At 37.4% G+C, this 20489-nt stretch overlaps 3 protein-coding genes across 3 annotated transcripts; all 3 read left to right on the forward strand.

Moving 5' to 3' along the window:
* Positions 1 to 1338: 1338 nt before the first annotated feature.
* On the forward strand, positions 1339 to 8948 carry LOC111466379 (putative ABC transporter C family member 15). The gene is made up of 10 exons (XM_023111001.1): positions 1339 to 2465; positions 2541 to 3970; positions 4060 to 4146; positions 4842 to 5429; positions 5527 to 5691; positions 6452 to 6746; positions 6833 to 7353; positions 7423 to 7486; positions 7571 to 7810; positions 8585 to 8948. The coding sequence occupies exons 1-10, from the start codon at positions 1652 to 1654 to the stop codon at positions 8713 to 8715; spliced, it is 4335 nt and encodes a 1444-aa protein (XP_022966769.1). The 5' UTR covers positions 1339 to 1651; the 3' UTR covers positions 8716 to 8948.
* Positions 8949 to 10076: 1128 nt separating this feature from the next.
* LOC111466381 (pentatricopeptide repeat-containing protein At3g04130, mitochondrial-like) lies at positions 10077 to 13174 on the forward strand. Its single transcript, XM_023111003.1, has 2 exons — positions 10077 to 10371; positions 10603 to 13174. Exon 2 carries the CDS (start codon positions 10615 to 10617, stop codon positions 12145 to 12147), a length of 1533 nt encoding a protein of 510 aa, XP_022966771.1. The 5' UTR covers positions 10077 to 10371; positions 10603 to 10614; the 3' UTR covers positions 12148 to 13174.
* Positions 13175 to 14203: 1029 nt separating this feature from the next.
* Positions 14204 to 19779, forward strand: LOC111466380 (DNA polymerase alpha subunit B). The gene is made up of 16 exons (XM_023111002.1): positions 14204 to 14358; positions 14450 to 14525; positions 14769 to 14900; positions 15498 to 15864; positions 15950 to 16045; positions 16289 to 16368; positions 16521 to 16596; positions 16674 to 16844; positions 17010 to 17114; positions 17198 to 17293; positions 17375 to 17467; positions 17538 to 17573; positions 17670 to 17711; positions 18637 to 18767; positions 18873 to 18999; positions 19199 to 19779. Exons 1-16 carry the CDS (start codon positions 14283 to 14285, stop codon positions 19355 to 19357), a joined length of 1863 nt encoding a protein of 620 aa, XP_022966770.1. The 5' UTR covers positions 14204 to 14282; the 3' UTR covers positions 19358 to 19779.
* The last annotated feature ends 710 nt before the right edge of the window (positions 19780 to 20489 follow it).

Below are 20489 nucleotides of genomic sequence, written 5' to 3' on the forward strand. Positions count from 1 at the left end.
AATCATCTCATATAAACCTATCGGAACTGAAAAGAAAAAGTAATCGTAGTTTCTTTCTCTTTTTCTTTTGTAGTCAAAATTTTGTATTAAAAAAATTGTACCATTTGAGACAAAAATTAAATTCATGTTTAATATAATTCAAAATTTTCTAATTTGTGTTCAATAGGTTCATGCATTTAAAAAAAAATGTCAAATAAATTAAATATTTAATAGATATTTAGAAATTTATTAAACACAAAATTTATTAAAATTTTAAGAATTAGATAGTAATTTAATTAATTAAATTATAAATTTAATAAATGTAACTTTAATTTAAAAAACTAATTTGAATGATTTGAAATAATAAATTTAGTTTCTAAAATTGGATAAAATTCTAAAAAAATAGATATTATTAAAAAATTTTAATTTTTTTTTTCCAAAAATTCCGATTTAAACCGTAAGTGAGGCTTACGCTTGCAGCCCACGTCAGCAGGTCTTCGGTCAATCACCGGACCCGCTTTGAGGAGGTTGGCGACTCGGAGCCACCGCTTGGCACAGAACTTAACGTTACGTCATCAGTTTCCGGTAATCCACGTGGCACATTATCATTGGAGCGCGGGATTCGATAAAATTAACGTGGCTGTAACTAAAACCTTTTGTGAATAAAGTTTTTCTAATTCCATTAACCAAATTTTTTTTCTTCTTTTTATTTATTTTATTTATTTTTTTTATTTTTTTATAAATTAACTTTAATTTTGAAATTTTGAATAACAAGAATTTAAACCAATTTAATTAATTTTATACATTTTCTTCATTACTTTAATTTTATTTTATTGTCGTCCACTTCATAAATTTATTTATTTTTATTTAATTTGATTATTTTTAAAATTTTATTTTTTACTATTTTTTAATTTTAGTTTTGAGAATATTTAATGAGTTGGGTTTGAAATTTTTTTTAGCTATAAGATTGGTGACTCGAACCACTTAACTAGAGTTTATAATCCAACACAAAAGCAGAGAATTGGATCATATAAGTAAAGTAGGGTCGGGTTTGATTGTAGCCATGAGAGGGTCGAGTTGACCCGACAAAAAAATGTCAATCGCGAGTCAACTTGAATTCAACTCAACCGAAACCAACAAAACATAACATAACCTAACATTTATGATTTGGATCGGGTAGTCCAAATTGGTCTGTGATTCTATGAACATGTTATAAAACTTTTTTTAGTATGATATTAATAATAATTTATTTGGAGTGGGAAGAATAATTTAAAATTGGAATATTATTAAATTTAAATAATTTAAAGAAAAATTTACCACAATTAATTCACAGAATGGAGCCATAATGAGGAGATCATTGGAGTTGCAAGTTCGGGTGGAATGTTTCCACAGTCGAGAGCGCGATATGAACTGGGGACGACAAAGATTAGTCCAAAAAGCTACAGAGTTCCAGCCATTTTTAAATGCGATTCTTCTTTATATAAAGAACATGCTCCTTGGCTACTGCGATAAATCCATTACGATTCTTTATATTTGATTCAGTTTTCGCCATTTTCGTAACACCCACGTGCTTTTCTCAAATTACTCTGTTCTTCTGCTGCTCTTACTGAAACCGCCATTCCTTGTTGTTCACGTTCTTCTCAATGCTTGGCGATCTTTAGACTCTGTTTTCATGGATTTTGCTTCTGTAATCGTAAATGCTGTGTTTATTTTTGCATTTTCGATATGGGTTTTGGTTCATTTTCGATGTGGAAACCCTCGATTAAGAAACGCAGCGGCTCGAGGATCTAAATGGCTGATCAGAATCACAATCTTTTCTAATGCTGTTCTTCCGTTCTTGTATTGTGGTTTTGCTGTTTATGAATATTTGAATAGCAAATTTGTTTGTTGGGAATTGGCCATTTCTGCTTTAACTTGGAGTTTGGCTGCTGCTATTGCTATCTACTGGAGAAATGGTGTGTATCATCAAGGCAAACCGTGGCCTATGATTCTAATTGTTTGGTGGGTTTTCTCTTGTTTCTATGGTTTAGGTTGTTTGATTCTTGTCCTGCTTACCCATTTGAAATCCATGGAAATCCCCCATTTTCTTCCAAAACCCACCATTGTAGACTGGTCTTCCTTCACTTTGTGTTTGATAATCTGTTGTACTGCCCTGACTGTTAGCTATTCCAAGAACCATAATGATCTTGAGAAGCTATTGCTTCAAACAGAGAATGTTTGTTCTTCTGAAGATCATGGTGGTTTTGTGAGTCCTGGATTGTGGAGTCAAATTACATTCCAATGGATGAACCCTCTGTTCAAAAAGGGAAGGATTCAAAAACTTGAATTAGCTCATGTTCCTTGTGTTCCTCAATCTGAAACAGCCGAGTATGCTTCCATGTTGCTCGAAGAATCGATTGAGAGAACGAAAATCGAATCGTCTTCCTTGCCTAAAGCTATTGTTCTAGCTACATGGAAGCCCCTGGTCTTAACAGCAATCTTTGCAGGTACCCTATTGATCTTCCTTACACGTTGATTTCGTCTCGATATACTCTAATTTCTTTGTTCAAAACTTTTCTCAGGTGTCAACACATTAGCGTCGTTTATGGGGCCTGTTCTAATCACCAATTTTGTGAACTATCTATTGCAAAAGGACGACGACTTGAGCAACCGTGACGGGTTGATTCTTGCGTTCTTCTTCTTTTTCGCCAAGACATTGGAGTCTCTTACTCAAAGACAATGCTATTTCGGCACTCACCGTCTTGGTATACAGATAAGAGCAGCTCTTACAGTGATGATTTACAAGAAATGTGTTTCTATAAATGCTGCTGGTCCAAGTAATGGTAAAATAACAAATTTGATTAACGTAGATGTTGAAAGAATTGGGGACTTCTCTTGGTATATTCACAAGATTTGGTTGCTTCCTGTTCAAGTAGTTCTAGCTCTTGTTATCCTTTATATGAATCTTGGACTTGCTCCTTCAATTACTGCTCTCTTAGCCATAGTATTCATAATGGTGGGCAATACGCCCTTGGCGAATATTCAAGAAAGTCTACACTCGAAGATAATGGATGCGAAAGATTCCCGGATCAAATTGACCTCAGAGACTCTAAGAAACATGAGAGTCTTGAAACTGCATTCTTGGGAACAGACGTTTTTGAAGAAGATCTTGAAACTTAGAGACGTTGAGAGAGGCTGGTTGAAGAGATACCTCTATACATGCTCGGTTATAGCAGTTCTCTTTTGGGTGTCACCAACTTTAGTTTCAGTAGTTACTTTTGGTACTTGTGTTTTGATGAATGTCTCTCTAACAGCAGGCACAGTGTTATCAGCCATAGCTACTTTTCGGATCTTACAAGAACCGATTTATAATCTACCTGAGCTAGTTTCCATGATTGCTCAAACGAAAGTTTCCCTCGACCGTATCCACGAGTTCATTCGAGAAGAAGATCAAAGGAAACAGATTTATTATCCTCCATCTAGTTCATCAGACATCATGGTTGAAATAGAGGTGGGAGAGTATTCATGGGATGCCAGTGATCGTCTAAACGTTAAACCGACGATAAACATTGCTGAGAAGTTGCAAATACCAAAGGGTTACAAGGTTGCAGTTTGTGGATCGGTCGGTTCAGGAAAATCGAGCTTACTTTGTAGCATACTAGGCGAGATTCCACAGATTTCAGGAACACAAATGAAGGTACATGGAACTAAAGCTTATGTTCCTCAAAGTGCTTGGATTCAATCAGGCACGGTTCGAGAGAACGTGCTCTTTGGGAAGGAAATTGATGAACGTTTTTATGGGGATGTGTTAGAAGGCTGTGCTTTGGACCAGGATATCAAGCTGTGGCTGGATGGAGATTGTACTTTATTGGGAGAGAGGGGGCTGAACTTAAGTGGAGGCCAAAAGCAGAGAGTTCAATTGGCAAGGGCTGTCTATAGTGATGCTGATGTTTACTTCCTGGACGATCCGTTTAGCGCCGTGGACGCTTGTACTGGAACACATTTGTTCAAGGCAAGCGCCATCTTTCTATGTTTTCTTGTTGTTCTTTCTTTTTATGCTCTCTATAAAAGATTTTCATACGAAACTTTGATGATATGCAGAGATGTCTTTTGCAACTTTTGTCTGATAAGACGGTCTTATATGCTACTCATCATTTGGAATTCATAGAAGCCGCCGACCTCGTTCTGGTAAGCAGTGTTATGAATAACGACTTCACAATGGTATGATATTGTCCATTTTGAGCATAAGCTCTCGTGACTTTGCTTTGGGTTTCCCCAAAAGGCCTCATGGAGATGTATTCCTTACTTATAAACTCATAATCTTCCCTAAATTAGCCACTGTGGGACTCCCTCCCGACAATCCTAAACAATCCACCCCTCGAACAAAGTACACTATAGAGCCTCCCCTGAGGCATATGGAGCCCTCAAACAACCTCTCCTTAATTGAGCCTCGACTCCTTCTCTAGAGTCCATGGAACAAAGTACACACTTTGTTCGACACTTGAGTCACTTTTGACTACACCTTTGAGCTCACAACTTCTTTGTTCGACATTTAAGGATTTTATTGACATAATTAAGTTAAGGGCATGACTTTGATACTATGTTAGGAATAACAACTCTCCACCATGGTTGATATTGTCCACTTTGAGCATAAGCTCTTATGACTTTGCTTTGGGCTTCCCCAAAAGGCCTCATACCAGTGGAGATGTATTCCTTACTTATAATCCCATGATCATTCCCTAAATTAGCCAATATGGGACTCCCTCCCGACAAGCAGCTTAGTTTTTTTTTTTTTTTTTTTTTTTTTTTTTTTTTTTTTTTTTTTTTTTTTTTTTTGTTGCTTTCCATGAAACATCACTTGGAACTCATGCTTTTGCTTGCAGGTGATGAAGAATGGTCATGTTGTTCAATCAGGAAAGTACGCAGAATTGATATCAGACTCAAATGGTGAGCTTGCTAGGCACATTGCAGCACACAGAAAGTCATTGAATGGAGTTAAACCATTCAAAGAGGATAAACCTCATCTTAAACCATGTCAGATGGAAGCTCAAGATGAAAATTCTTCCCTGACCCTTGGAAATGGAGACCTTATGAGGACTCAAGAAGAGGAATCTCAAACAGGTCGTGTAAAGTGGAGCGTATACTCGACCTTCATTACGTCGGCTTATAAAGGAACTCTTGTTCCTGTTGTCCTTCTATGTCAAGTTTTCTTTCAAATCCTTCAGATGGGTAGCAATTACTGGATTTCTTGGGCAACAGAAGAAGAAGGCAAGGTCAGCAGAGAGCAACTGATAGGGATCTTCATTTTGATGTCGGGCGTGAGCTCCGTCTTTATATTAGGCCGGGCCGTTGTGATGGCAACCATTGCTATTGAGACTGCACAACGGATGTTTCTTGGAATGGTGACATCAATTTTTGCTGCACCTATTTCTTTCTTTGATGTCAAACCTTCAAGCCAAATCCTTAACAGAGTTAATACCTTCTCAATGTGTTTGCTATCTTCTTCTCTATTCAACTTTCGCTGAATCAATCATTTTAACCCCTCTTTTCATCTTCTTTGTGATGCAGTCATCTAATGATCAAAGCACTTTGGATACAGATATCCCTTATAGATTAGGAGGATTGGCCTTTGCACTAATTCAGCTGTTGAGTATCATTATCCTGATGTCCAAGGTTGCATGGCATGTTTTCCCCCTCTTCCTTGTCGTCCTCGCTATTTCTATATGGTATCAGGTAAGAACATATTCCCTCTTTTAGCTTACAATAGTGTCCAATCCCACTGCTAGCAGATATTGTGAGATGTTACGTCGGTTGGAGAGAGGAACGAAACATTTCTTATAAGGGTGTAGAAACCTCTCTCTAGTAGACCCATTTAAAACCGTGAGACTAACGGTGATACGTGACGGGCCAAAACGGATAATATCTACTAGCAATGGGCTTGAGCTGTTACAAATGGTATCAGAGCTAGTTACCGGACGGTGTGAGGCACTGGTTGGAGTAGGGTTAAACCCTCTCCCTAGCATACGCGTTTTAAAACCTTGAGGGGAAGCCCGGAAGGGAAAGCTCATAAAGGACAATATTTGTTAGCGGTGGGCTTGGGCTGTTATAAATGGTATCAGAGTTAGACACCGAGCAGTGTGCTAGCAAGGACGCTAGGCCCCCAAGGGGGTGGATTGTGAGATCCCACATAGGTTGAAAAGAGGAATGAAACATTCCTTATAAGGGTGTGGAAACCGTGAGGCCAAAGTGAAGCTGACGGCGATACGTAACGGGCCAAAGCGGACAATATCTGCTAGTGGTGGACTTGGATTGTAACAAATATGCTATTACACTAATGAACAAACAGTAAAAAGCTATTGTTCCTAGAATTTGCATATTCTGCAGCATCTCACATCAATGTGAGATGCTTTGTTCTTTCAAGTCCTGTAAGCTTTATCATATACAATAGATCATCAAGTTTAATGTCTTAAACTGTTCTCAATTTCCTTAACAGGGATACTACATCAGTACTGCTAGAGAATTAGCTAGAATGGTTGGGATTCGAAAAGCTCCAATTCTTCATCACTTTTCTGAAACAGTTGTAGGTGCAACTATCATTCGTTGTTTCAATCAAGAAGATCGTTTCTTAACGAAAATACTCGAACTAGTTGATGATTATTCTCGTATCGTTTTCCACAACTCAACTTCAATGGAATGGTTATGCCTCCGAATCAATTTTCTTTTCGACACAGTCTTCGTTCTTGTCCTTGTCATCTTAGTAACCCTTCCTAGATCAGCTATCAACCCAAGTAACCTTTCCAAACTTTAGCTATCTCCATTGATGCAACTGCTATCCATTCGCTCACCTAACCATTGGTTTATTATGTCACTACAGGTTTAGCAGGATTAGCAGCCACATACGGTTTAAACTTAAACGTTCTTCAATCTTGGGTCATATGGAATCTATGCAATGTTGAGAACAAAATGATATCTGTTGAGAGAGTTCTTCAGTTTACTAACATAGCTTCTGAGGAGCCACCGGTGGTTCATGATTGTAGGCCAATGCCAGAATGGCCAAAGGAGGGGAACATAGAACTTGAGGACCTTCATGTTCAATACCGTCCTAATCTTCCAATGGTTTTGAAAGGAATCACTTGTACCTTCCCTAAAAGGAAGAAGATTGGTGTTGTTGGCAGGACAGGAAGTGGCAAGTCCACGTTAATCCAAGCACTTTTTAGGATGGTTGAGCCCTTTGCAGGAAGGATACTCATTGATGGAGTTGATATCGCTAAAATGGGTCTTCATGATCTGAGGTCTAGGCTGGGTATCATTCCACAAGACCCAACATTGTTCAAAGGAACCATGAGAACAAATCTTGACCCTTTGCAGCAACATACTGATCAAGAAATATGGGAGGTGAGATTACAAATACCTTTTTAGAGAATGAAAAGTTAACGTGATCGTAAAACTGACTCGATATTTCAGGTCCTTCGGAAGTGTCGGTTCGCCGAGATCTTCAAAACGGATCAAACAGTTCTTGAAGCACCAGGTGGGACATTTTTTTTGAAGTTCTTGTTCAGTTTATGTTATCTTTTACTCATGAATACTGTTTTGGTGTTGGGAAATGTTGCAGTTGCTGAAGGTGGAGAGAATTGGAGTGTTGGACAGCGGCAGCTTGTTTGCTTAGCTAGAGTGCTTCTTAAGAAGCGTAGGATTCTTGTTTTGGATGAGGCAACAGCTTCCATTGATACTGCAACAGAGAATATAATCCAAGAAACGATACGAGACGAGACGAAAGGATGTACTGTTATCACCGTAGCTCATCGTATACCGACTGTTATCGACAATGATTTGGTTTTGGTTCTTGATGAAGGTAAGCTAAGTTCTTGTGTAGTTTAGTAATGGTGAGATTCCACGTTGGATGGGGAGGAGAACGGAACATTCTTTAATAGGGTGTGGAAACCTCTCTCTAACATACGCATTCTAAAAACCTTGAGGGGAAACCTGAAAGGGAAAGCCCAAAGAGGACAATATTTACTAGCGGTGGGCTTGAGCTGTTGCAAATGGCACACGAAACATTTTTTATAAAAGTGTGAAAACCTATTCCTAGCCGACGCGTTTTAAAAACCTTGAGAGGGAAAGTCTAAAGAGGACAATATCTACTAATGGTGAGATTGGGTTGTTACAAATGGTAAACGAAACATTCTTTACAAGGGTGTGGAAACCTCTCTCTAGTAGATGTGTTTTCAAAGCCTTGAGGGGAAGCCCGAAAGGGAAAGCCCAAAGAGGATAACATCTACTCGTGGTGTGCTTGGACTATTACAAATGGTAAACGAAACATTTTTTATAAGGGTGTGGAAACCTCTCCCTAGCAGACGCATTTTAAAAACCTTGAGTGGAAATCCGAAAGGGAAAGCCCAAAGAGGACAATATATGCTATCGGTAGGCTTGGGTTGTTAAAATGGTAAACGAAACATTCTTTATAAGAGTGTGGAAACCTCTCCATAACAGACCCGTTTTAAAAACTTCGAGGGGAAGCCCGAAAGGGAAAAAGCCCAAAGTGGACATTATCTGCTAGCGGTGATTTTGAGCTGTTATAGTACTACTTTCCTTGCAATTCTAATGCACAAGAGTTTCGTTTTTACAGGGAAGGTCATTGAATACGACAAGCCATCTCGACTACTCGAGAACAGTTCTTCTTCGTTTTCAAAGTTGGTGGCGGAATTCTTGAGAAGATCATCATCCAATAGTCACTCTCAAACAGTGGAGGGTAGCTGAAGTTCATGAGTTTAATATCATCCAGTAAGAACTGGTACCAACTGCATAGGATGAAGATCCTATGAGCAATACCAAAATCCTAGCAAATACCACTCACAAGCTTCTAACAATAGTTGATGAGACAGATTAGGTGTTAACCATAGTCTTATTTTTCTTATTTTTATTTTTTTAATGTAATTGGAATTGTGCTTCGTTACATAGTAAAAGTTTCGTGCCACACATCAATTAATGATACTTATCTTTCTGAATCTCGACCATTTTAAATAGGAAGCCCCGAAGAAGTGTAGAGATGTCTATGGGGATGGTGGAGACAGGACGTCCCTAAAAAAAACAATAATAATTCATTTTAACTACCTAATTTATAAGAAATTTTAATATTCCAACAATTTGCTACTATAATAATAATATAAATAAATATTTGGACGAGAATTTAAAAAAACAATCTGATTCTCTCCGCCCTCTTTCTATTCCCTCGTAAACTAGAATTTTCTACTCTATTTGGGATGACCCATGTTAGAGATGTCCACAGAGTTGGATGGGGACATGAAAACCTTCCTCGTGATCCCGACTTCTTATTTCATTTATTTTGATTGGGACCAAGGAATTCTCCACCACGGAATATGTGGAGATCAGATTCGTTTGCTTCTCTCCTCTGAGAGTCGAGCACGTTCGTGACTCTCGATCAATTTTGATTTGAATAAATAAGAGAAATAAGCTATTTGAAGAATATGAACTTCTACTGATCTTACCTCATTCACCCTTGTCAGATTTTGTAGGCTTTATCGATAAATAGGTGTTTGGTTCTTTCACAAGGTAAATATGTTTCGGAGCACTAATCAATAGGTGTTTGGTTCTTTCACAAGGTAAATATGTTTCTGAGCACTAATCAGAGTAGCATCGGTATCGGTTAGGGAATAAAGTCAAAGGGAGGCTTTATCGGTAAATAGGTGTTTGGTTCTTTCACAAGGCAAATATGTTTCTGAACACTGATCAGAGTAGCATCGGTATCGATTAGGGAATAAAGTCAAAGGAAGAAGACGAAGACAGAGTCAATTCTCTGTAGTCAAGTTAAAAGCTATTGAGTGAAATTTTTTCCCTTCTTTATATATTATAAAATATTTATATTATTTTCAAATAATTTTTATTTTTTAATATAATTTCTAAAATGTTCTAATAAATTCAAAAATATTTTATAAAGAAAAATATATTATAATGATAACTAAAAAATTAATATTATAATATAGTTTTTCAACCCTTAAAAAATATTTACTTATTTAATTTTAGATTTGTATTTGAATTTTGATATATATATATATATAATATAAAACGACATGTCGATTCTAAATACGCTAAATAACCGATGCTGCTCAGTTCATCTTTCTCGGAGTTTAGCCGCAATTTTCTCTGAAACCTACTCTTCTCCGCGAGACTCGAGTCCAAGTTGTTTTTCTGGATTGGAAACCCTAGTCCGTGAATTCCATATTTTGAAAGAATTCATTTGCTTTCTGACTGATTGACCGCATTTCTCCTCACTGCCTCTCCTGTTTTCGTTCATTATGAGTTCTTAATTCGCTGTTTTATCGTTTCAATTTGGTGAAGAATTGCAGATCAGATACCTGCACTACGCTCCTTGAAACTGGACTACGACTTCCACAGGTGCGTGGATTTGATTGTATCAATTGTGGTTATTGCTGATTTTCGACCCTAAGGCTTTTCTCTGAACTGTGAGATTCTTCCTGAATTGCATACTCCGTTCTTCGAAATTTCTCTCTTCACTTAATCAAGAACAAGAGAAACTTTTCCATTCTGAAGTTTTCTGTGTTATATTAGTTGCGGAAGAATAAATCCAAGTTTGTTTGTTTGTTTGTTATTTTGGACTTTCTTCAGCTGGTGTGCTTCATGTCATTGCGTTTTCAGAAGAATCTTAAGAGAATTTGTGGTGTTCTTGATCGTTGTAAACTATTTGCTTATTTTCATGTATCCTCTGCAAATTTTTCGTCTCTGCTGGAACCTTCCATTTTTATAAGAGGTAGAGATTTGCAGCAAATAATACAATCTGAATATCAGACAAAACTTTCTGATATTGATTTGATCATTTCCAAAGTTCGGGTTGGTAGCAGCGAGGATGAAGTTTTTCAGTCTCTCTTACACGATCAAGCGTGTAACCGCATACACTTCTCCCATGAATTTGTTTACAAATTGCTCCAACGATTCAAAGATGATTGGAAGTCTGCATTGGGTGTTTTTAGATGGGCAGAGTCACTCTCTGGATTCAAGCACACACCAGATTTATATGACGTTATTATAGATACATTGGGGAAAACAAAGCAAATGGTCAAGATGAAAGGTATGCTAGAAGAAATGAAGGAAGCTCAGCTCGTAACGCTTAATACTCTAGCTAAGGCTATGCGAAGGTTTGCTGGTGCTGGACAATGGGAAGATGCTGTGAGAATATTTGATGATTTGGGAACCTTTGGGTTGGAGAAGAACACTGAATCCATGAATGTGCTGCTTGATACTCTGTGCAAAGAGAAGAGGGTTGAACAAGCTCGACGGATATATTTGGATCTTAAGTCCCATATATCCCCAAATGCCAACACGTTCAACATGTTTATTCATGGTTGGTGTAAAGTTGATAGAGTTGATGAGGCACATTGGACGTTACAAGAGATGAAAGGACATGGTTATCGTCCTTGCGTCATTAGTTATTCGACGATTATCCTATTCTATTGTCGTCATTGCAAATTTAGTAAGGTTTATGAGTTGCTTGATGAAATGGATACTCAAGGATGCCCAGCAAATGTCATCACTTACACTACTATCATGTGTTCACTAACAAAGTCAGAAGAATTTGAGGAAGCCTTGCAAATTGCAGAGAGAATGAAATCTGCTGGATGTGAACCCGATACACTGTTTTATAATTGTTTGATCCATACATTAGGGAGAGCGGGTAAAGTACGGGAAGCTATTCATGTATTCGAAGTAGAAATGCCGAGCAAGAGTGTTTTACCGAATACATCGACTTACAATTCTATGATTTCCATGTATTGTCATCGTGCACAAGAACAGAAGGCTATGAAATTGCTTGAGGAGATGGAGAAATCAGGGCTTTGTAAACCTGATGTCCAGACATATTACCCATTGCTCAAATCCTGCTTTAGAACTGGAAAGACGGACAATGTTTTGAGCAAGTTGTTGGATGACATGATGAATAAACAGCATTTGAGTCTTGATATATCAACTTATTCCCTTTTAATTCATGGTCTATGTAGAGCAAATAAGTGCGAGTGGGCTTACCAGCTATTTGAGAAGATGGTCGGTCAAGATATAAAGCCGAGATACCTTACATGTAAACTGCTTCTGGATGAAGTTAAGCAGAAGAACATGGATGAAGTTGCTGAGAGGATTGAAGATATCATGAAGAAATTGTGAGCTTCTGAGTAACAAATCTGGATTTTTGTTCACGGTAGACATGGGCGACGAAGTTGATCATTCGTGATTTTGTTATCTGAGTGTCGTCTTAATTTTAATTTGGTTGCTTGAGATGCCTCCGTTATCACTTTGTTGGGCTCATAAGCACATGGGATATAGGTCGTCGGGTCGGGCGATTGGGTGTGGATGAAGTAAGTGTTGGTTTTCAAGAGGATTGGTCAATTGGAATTGAAGATATCATGAAGAAATTGTGAGCTTCTGAGTAGCAAACCTGTGAGCTGTGAAAAAGCATACCCTTCTATTCTAGATTTTTGGGCACGATAAACATAGGCGACGAAGTTTATCATTCGTGATTTTGTTATCTGAGTGTCGTCTCAATTTTAATTTGGTTGCTCGAGATGCCTCCATTCTCACTTTGTTGGGTGATATAGATCGTCATGTTGGGCGATTGGGTGTTGATGAAGTAAGTGTTGGTTTTCAAGAGGATTGATCAATTGGAATTGAAGATATCATGAAGAATTGATGAGTAACAAACCTGTGAGCTGTGAAAAAGCATACCCTTCTCGTCTAGATTTTTGTGCTCGATAGGCATAGGCGACGAAGTTGATCATTTGTGATTTTGTTATCGGTGTGTCGTCTTAATTTTAATTTGGTTGCTTGAGATGCTTCCGTTCTTACTTTGTTGACTCATAAGCACATGGGATATAGATCGTCGGGTCGGGCGATTGGGGGTCGATGAAGTAAGTGTTCATTTTCAAGAGGATTGAGGTTGGGAGTCTTCATGACTTTTAAACTATGCAGATGAACTGGTCTATGCTTCTGGTAACTGATATGTTCTGGAGTAAATATGTTGAAATTCCTCCCTTTCCTGATATCATTTGTTCACTCTGCAACACACCTTTGAGATGTGATGCCAAACAACAGTCTGCAACAAAATGAGCTTTGAAGCATATTCCTTGAGAAAAATCACCATATCATCTCATAGCTTTTCTATGCTATGTCGTGTGGAGACGTGAGTTGAAGAGGAGAATGAAATATTTTTTTGTAAGAGTGTGTAAACTACTCCTTAGAAGACACGTTTTAAAATTGTGAGGCTGACGGAGATACGTAATGGGACAAAGCAGATAATATTTGCTAGCAGTGGGTTTGAGCTGTTACAAATGATATCAAAGCTAGACACTGGTCGATGTGCCAATGAAAATATTGGCCCCCAAGGTGGGTAGATTGTGAGATCCCGCATCGGTTGGAGAGAGAAATGAAACATTCATTATAAGAGTGTGAAAATCGTGAGATTGACGGCAATATGTAACGAGTCAGTGGACAATGTTTCCTAGCGAGTGAGCTTGGGTTGTTACATTGAATTTAAGCCTTATTTTCAACTTCGATTTATCACTCAAACAACATATGTTTACGAGTAAAGACTTTCATTCATTTCTTCATTAATCTATTTTTTTTTGAGAAATTACTCGAAGTGTTTGATCGTTTTGGCCAACTAATTATTGAGTTATTATGACATACTCAAATTCAAACGAACAAAATGTTAGTTAAAATGTTGAATTGAATCACCAAACACGATCGATTCTAATGCACTCATTTTTTCATTAATGTTGGGGATAATATCAACTCGGTTTCAAAAGTTGAACAAATAAAATCAATAAATTTCAAAGTCAATGTTTTGTTTATTTATGTTAATATGAATATATAACGAATTCAAATGCTTATATTTTAGATTAAGAAGTTAGATGTTCGAATTTCTTGCTAAAACATTAAATTAAAAAATGGATAATAAAAAATGTCTTATCCAAAAGCTTAAAAGATATTTTAAAAAATTATTAGTAAATTAGTTTTTACAATAAATATAAATTATTTTAAAAATATAATCTTCTGTAAATTAGAATTTGATAATATAAAGCTAATGTATGTTAAATTATTGACATAGGATAGAGAAAACCGACTAACCCGACCAAAAAAACTCCGACCGAACCGGACCGTTTTTATGTTTTTGATAAAAAACCGAACCGACTTAGACCCCGTATAAGTGAGGGAAGCTCTCATTTCCCTCCAATTTCTGGCAAATCAAAAGAACAACCGCGGGAGCTTTTCAAACCCTAAGATTCCGCAGTACAGGCAGTGCCATGGATGACGAGATCGGTGAAGAGTTCAAGAGAAGTGGTTTCACGTTCGATGAAGAGGAAGAGATTCTCAAGAAATGTAAGCTCAAATTCTCATTTTTGTTTTGTTTGTTTTATCTCCATGACTGGGTACCACTGACGCGCAGCGATTCCTCCATCTTTTGCGTTAGGTGTTACGTTCTGTATTAATTATAGTCTAAAGCCTTCGGATATAGTTTCTAGCTGGGAAGTCTACTATCTCAACAGGTGACTGTTTCTTTTGAACTCTTTTTTTTCTTTCCGGTTGCCATACATACAGTTTAGTATCTACTTGACTTTGTTTTCACTTAGAATTGTTCCGAGGCTTCGGTTTTTCTTTTTCACGTCAAGGAATCAGTAGGAAATTCCTAGATTGTTTGAGATTATCTCGTACTGAAGCTGGAATTCTGGTTTTGTTCTTGACTGTTTCTTCATTTCTGAAGAGTTTGAACGTAATTGTTTCTTGGACAGGCAATTAGATGGGTCAATTGTACAAATTGCACAGATGGATGGGTTTTTACAACATTTACAGAATGAGCAAAAAGAAGCAATCATTAAAGAGGAACCAGATCTTCATGTTTATTCGAGCAAAGATGTGGACATGTATGGAATCTTTTCAATGTTTTCTTATTTTTCTGCTTTCCTCATAAGCAAGCACAGATTTCAGACATCGTAGAATGGTATACGCCATTTAATTCTCATCATCTATAATTCATTACCCAATAATTTTGTTATCGGTAAGTAAACATACTTGGCTGCTCAACAATTTTCTGAAGTGTGACTTACTAGTTGCAATATGTCGTCATGGATAGTTGACTTCGTTACCTTCCCAAACAAGGGGATAGTGGTAATGAGAGTTGTCTATATCAGTTTTGATAGGGTCACTTGACAACTTATACTAAACTGTGAAACAGATATTTCCTTGAGTGCGGAAGAAATATATAATCCTGGTATAAACAGGCATTTTACAAGGCTTAAGGCATTATAACAGAGTGTCATCTACTGTCATAACAGAAATAGCAAATAATAACTGTTCATAAATTATTGACAATAGCAAATAATAACTGTTCATAAATTATACATATGATATCACTAAGTTGGTACTTGTCTCTTTTTGAAAATTTAGTAACTTTCCCTACTCGGCTGACAAATGTCTCTAAGTATTATTATAAAATGTTAATTAAAGACTTTTTTTTTAAGGATTTTGAATGATGAGGATGAAGATCCAAAGGAAGACATTCTTAAAACTCCAAATGGGAAATCTCAGGGCCTCCACAAGGATCGATTTGATTTGACCCCTTACACAAATGAAGGCTTGTTCTCTTCAGGAAAACCTTCAAAGCATGTGACACCCTTCGGCCAAAGAACAGAAAAATTTGCTGTGAGGTTCAGCATTAATAATGTGCCTGATAAGGAGACTGCTGAGGTGGAAGATAATTGCGAGAATGATGAAGATGCAATCATCAAGAAGGTTCTACCCCTGCAAGGATGCTCCCTGACAGTCCATGGATCAGGATTTGGACTTGAACCAAATTGCAGGTTCATGTATGACAGGGTTGAAGATAGGGTATACATTATTTATCTTAGCATTGGATTTGATTCTCTGGCATGACTTCAGTACATGTTCTAAAATGTTGTTTCTGGTTTTGTAGTTTAATGCACTAGAAAACCGAATCGTGAAGCATGCAAAAGCTCTTGTTGCATCTGGGCTCTATGAAGAAGTAGTTGACCCTACGGTTGCTTCGCAGGTAGTTTAATTGCAGTCTTGCTTGATATCTCTCTTAAATTAAGTGTATGTAAAATTTTGATTATAATCTAGGGTGGTTAAGGTTTTAGGATTTATTCTTCAAACCAAAGTCAGTCCATCTAGCTGGTTATGTTTTGACTTTTATCCTACAATTTTATGACTGCACATTGTGATACACTTTGTCTGAGTAAATGCTTAGTTTGTTCGGTGATAGCACAAAACTAAACGTGTGATCTTGTGTCAGAAAAGCTTGTTTGCAGTAGGCATGATTTGTTGTGATGGTGATGGACACTTGAACGATAAGTCCACCATGTTGCAAAGCAGGTATAATTATATATTGTTTTTTTCATGCTGTCTAAGTGCTCTGTTTTTCTATTACCACCAATGTTTCTGTTTTTGAAGTAAACAATACAAACAAAATATTTCTGGTAGTTATGTTGTCTACTGAACTTTAAGATTTGTTTGTTCTTATTTAGTGTTGAACACTCAGGAGGGCAGCGGGTTCGTTTAGAATTACAAAACTTAAGCCAGTTTTCAATCTTCCCTGGCCAGGTACAATATGCAATGTTATACTACTTGTAGTATCATCCAAAAACTATACCTTACCTGGGAGACTTGAATTTGCACAGGTAGTAGGTATTGAAGGGCATAATCCTAGTGGACACTGCTTGATAGCATCCAAACTTGTAGATTCATTTCCTTTGTCTGCCACTATCGATCCCATTCTGCCTCCAGCAAAAAAGATAGCTTTGGACCATGATATCCAGCCAATTTCTTCTACACATTCAGAATTATCAATGGTATGTGTTCTTGTATATTCCTGATGTTTTTCAGTCACCTTTCATAGTAGTCGAAATTGTATCCCAACTCTTGTAGCATTTTTCTAGTTAATATCACATTGGAACAGGTTAATATTCCTGAGCTGAGTAGGTTTATTGATGCATACTTGAAATATTGTTAAACAGATTATTGCATCAGGCCCCTATACAACGACAGACAACATATTGTTTGAGCCTTTGACAGAGTTACTAGCATATGCAAAAAGAAAGCCTCCTCAGCTACTAATATTGGTAAATACTCACTCGTTTCTTTTGATTTTATGAAATGAGCTATCAATAAAACTTCTTGTCGTTGACATTTTATGTTGTCTTAGCTTGGGCCATTTGTTGATTCTGAACATTCTGATATCAAGAGAGGCACGGTAGAGATGAGCTTTGAGGAAATTTTCAAGTTTGAAGTTCTCAGAAGGGTAATAATTAACATGGTATACTTGACTTTGAAATAATTTTTATGTTTTTTTATCTTTTAATTTTGGTTTCATTTTGTTCAGGTGCAAGATTATGTAGAACACATGGGTCCTGATGCACGTGTACTTTTGATGCCATCTATTAGGGATGCTAATCACGACTTTGTTTTTCCTCAGGTATAAATTGTTGAGGCAGATCTATCAGTTTTTAAACGAATAAATTATTAAAGATCACCTTGTTCTGCAGCCTGCTTTTGACATTCCATCCGATCTTAGACTTCAGGTAATTTATTCTTGTGCTTTGAGTTTCCTCTAAATTTTATGGAGTTTCATTATCTTGAGTAATGCTTACTGTTGAACTGCCTTGGTTTTGGATCAGGTATCTAGTCTCCCGAACCCAGGCATTTTGGAAGCAAATCAGGTAAACATGGATACATCTTTGAGTTCCCAAATGAGCTTTCTAATAATTTATCGTTTTCATCAAGACTTCCCTATATTGGAAGTTTAAAGTTCTCAATTAGTAGCTGGCTGTTTTAATACTATAAAATGGAATAAAGATAGGGAAAAATGAGAGCTGGATACTCCATTGTAAAAACGAAAAACATCAACAATTAACAAAGCAAAGAAAAAAAAAAAAAAAAAGATTGATCCAACTAAGACCCTCTTGGCTTTTAGAGTCCATTGATATTCTATTTCTTACAAATGAAGAATTCATTCAGGGTATCCTGCACATGCACTTACCAAGTTTTTACCATGAGATAATTTCTTAGCACTTTATTCTCATCTAAAAAGGTGAAATGGAGAGTCTTTTCGAACATTTTTGTTGTTGGCCATGGGGTCCGTTTCTCTTTTCTTTCCCTTCTCTTTGGAATTCTGATAGGGGAAAAATAACCCAATGCATATGGGAAAATCCTTTTGATTTGCTAACTGAATTCCCTTCTGCACTTAATTTGATTTTTATTCTATCGTCTTAATTGGATGGAGAAAGATTGATAGGATTTGTAACAGTGTTCCGAACTATGAACAAATACACTATTCCCTCACCCACATATGATGTAGTACTTAAGTAGTAATAATAATAATAATAATAAACCATATCATAATTTTCTGTGAATTCTGTTGTTCAAGCTTGTTTTAGCTAATCTAACGCCCCTGCACCAGAGTTGGGAATGTGCTTCAATATTGACGCCTTGATTTGTTGAAACCTAGACTACCTAGTTTTCTTCATTATTGCAAACACGCGACGATGAAATAATTGTAAATTTTCAAGTATACAAAACTGATATCTGATATATATATATTTATACAGAATGAATTCTGATATTTCCGTCGATAATGGATTTCAGGCAAAGATAGCCTGCTGCACCATGGATATCCTCAGACACCTTAGTGGAGAAGAGCTGTCAAGAAATCTAACAAAGGGAACAGCCAACGACCGTCTGAGCACACTTGCAAGTCATATCCTCCGGCAGCGCAGGCATGTCTTGTGTTAGCCATAACAATGTCGGATAATCCAATGTGTTAATATTGTGTTTATCTTACTTACGGTTCTCTTGTTTCACTTGTTGACAATGCACAACAGCTTTTATCCTCTATACCCCCCTGCCGAAGGAGTGCCACTCGACTTTTCGCTTGCCCCAAAAGCTCTTGACATCTCTGTAATACCCGATATTCTCATTCTTCCATCCGACATGAAACACTTCGTGAAGGTAAGTGGTCGTTCACATTAATTTTACGTATTAGTCATTTTTACCTTTTATTATCATACATCGATTTATTTATTGTCGAAACTACGTTAAAGATGAAAGTAAACATAGACCGACGACTGAAGCTCAACCTCATATTCCTGCCTATAAGCAAATTAAACGTACATATTATTAAGAGCTTCAATGACTTCCCATCTGTTAGGTTATATCTCTTGGTGAGGGACGTGCGGATGAAGAGCGAGCGAACTGCGTGTGTGTGAATCCAGGAAGATTGGCCAAGGGTGAAGGAGGAGGTACTTTTGTAGAGCTTAAATACTTCGGTACGCCTGACAAGTTAAACGCTGCAGTTGTCAGCATATGAACAGTGGACCTAACGACTTACCTGCTCTGTTCCATGCAAATCTCGTCCGGTTTCAATTTCAACACGGCGCTTAAATTACAGGTAAACTACGATTGGTTGTACTAAGATATATTATAGACTCTATACTCTAAGGAAGCAGTGCTAGAGCATCTCAGTTCGAGTCCGAAATCAATACTGTAATTAAGCAATCGTTTCTTTCGATCTCTCTCCCGGATGAACCATATAGCCAAGAGAAACCATGAATCAGAATTCGTTGTGAAAGAGGGGAGCAGAGCGTGTATTTTTCATGCTTTAGTGCTATTTCATTGATCGTAAATCTGTATCTTTGCTCGTGTTGGAATTGTAATACTAGAAGACAGAGAAAGAAAGAACAAACTTAGAAAGAATTAAGAGTCATTACTAGAAATCATCCACCTTCCCATCTAAAATATATTCACATTGCTTTCCCATGCTTTCTACACTGATACAAACAAAAATGGCAGTTACAATTACACCCATCCATGAAATCCAAGCCCACTTGGGAATCAAATTCTCAGCTCAGCCGCACTGCCAACATCAAAATTCTCCCATCTTGCCCCCTCTTAGAATGCTGTAAAACGTATTGAAATAAGGAGCCACAAGGCACAAAGTTCTGAAACTTAGTGCAGGCTGCTACCCTTTTGTAACATGCAGAATGATTCGGAGTTTTTGTAGATGGAACCGTGCAGTACCAAGCATGAGATATGTGATGTTCCACATTGGTTGGAAAGGAGAACAAAACATTTTTTTATAAAGGTGTAGAAACCTTTCCCAAGCACACATTTTAAAGCCTTGAGGGGAAGCCCGTAAGAGAAAGCTCAAAGAAGACAATATTTGTTAGTGATGGACTTGAGTCGTTACAAATGGTATTAGAGCAAGACACTAGATGATATGCTAACATTCTCGCTGTTCCCTGAAGGGGATAGACACAAGGCAGTATGCTAGTAAGGACGTTGGGCCCCAAAGGGGTGGATTTGGTGGGGGTTCCACATCGATTGGAGAAAGGAATGAGTGCCAGCGAGGATGCTGGGCTTCGAAGGGGGGTGAATTGTGATGTCTCACATTGGTTAGGGAGGAAAACAAAACACTCTTTATAAGGGTGTGGAACCCTTCC

Source organism: Cucurbita maxima, unplaced genomic scaffold, assembly GCF_002738345.1.
Source record: "Cucurbita maxima cultivar Rimu unplaced genomic scaffold, Cmax_1.0 Cma_Scf00031, whole genome shotgun sequence".
Taxonomy (NCBI): Eukaryota; Viridiplantae; Streptophyta; class Magnoliopsida; order Cucurbitales; family Cucurbitaceae; genus Cucurbita; species Cucurbita maxima.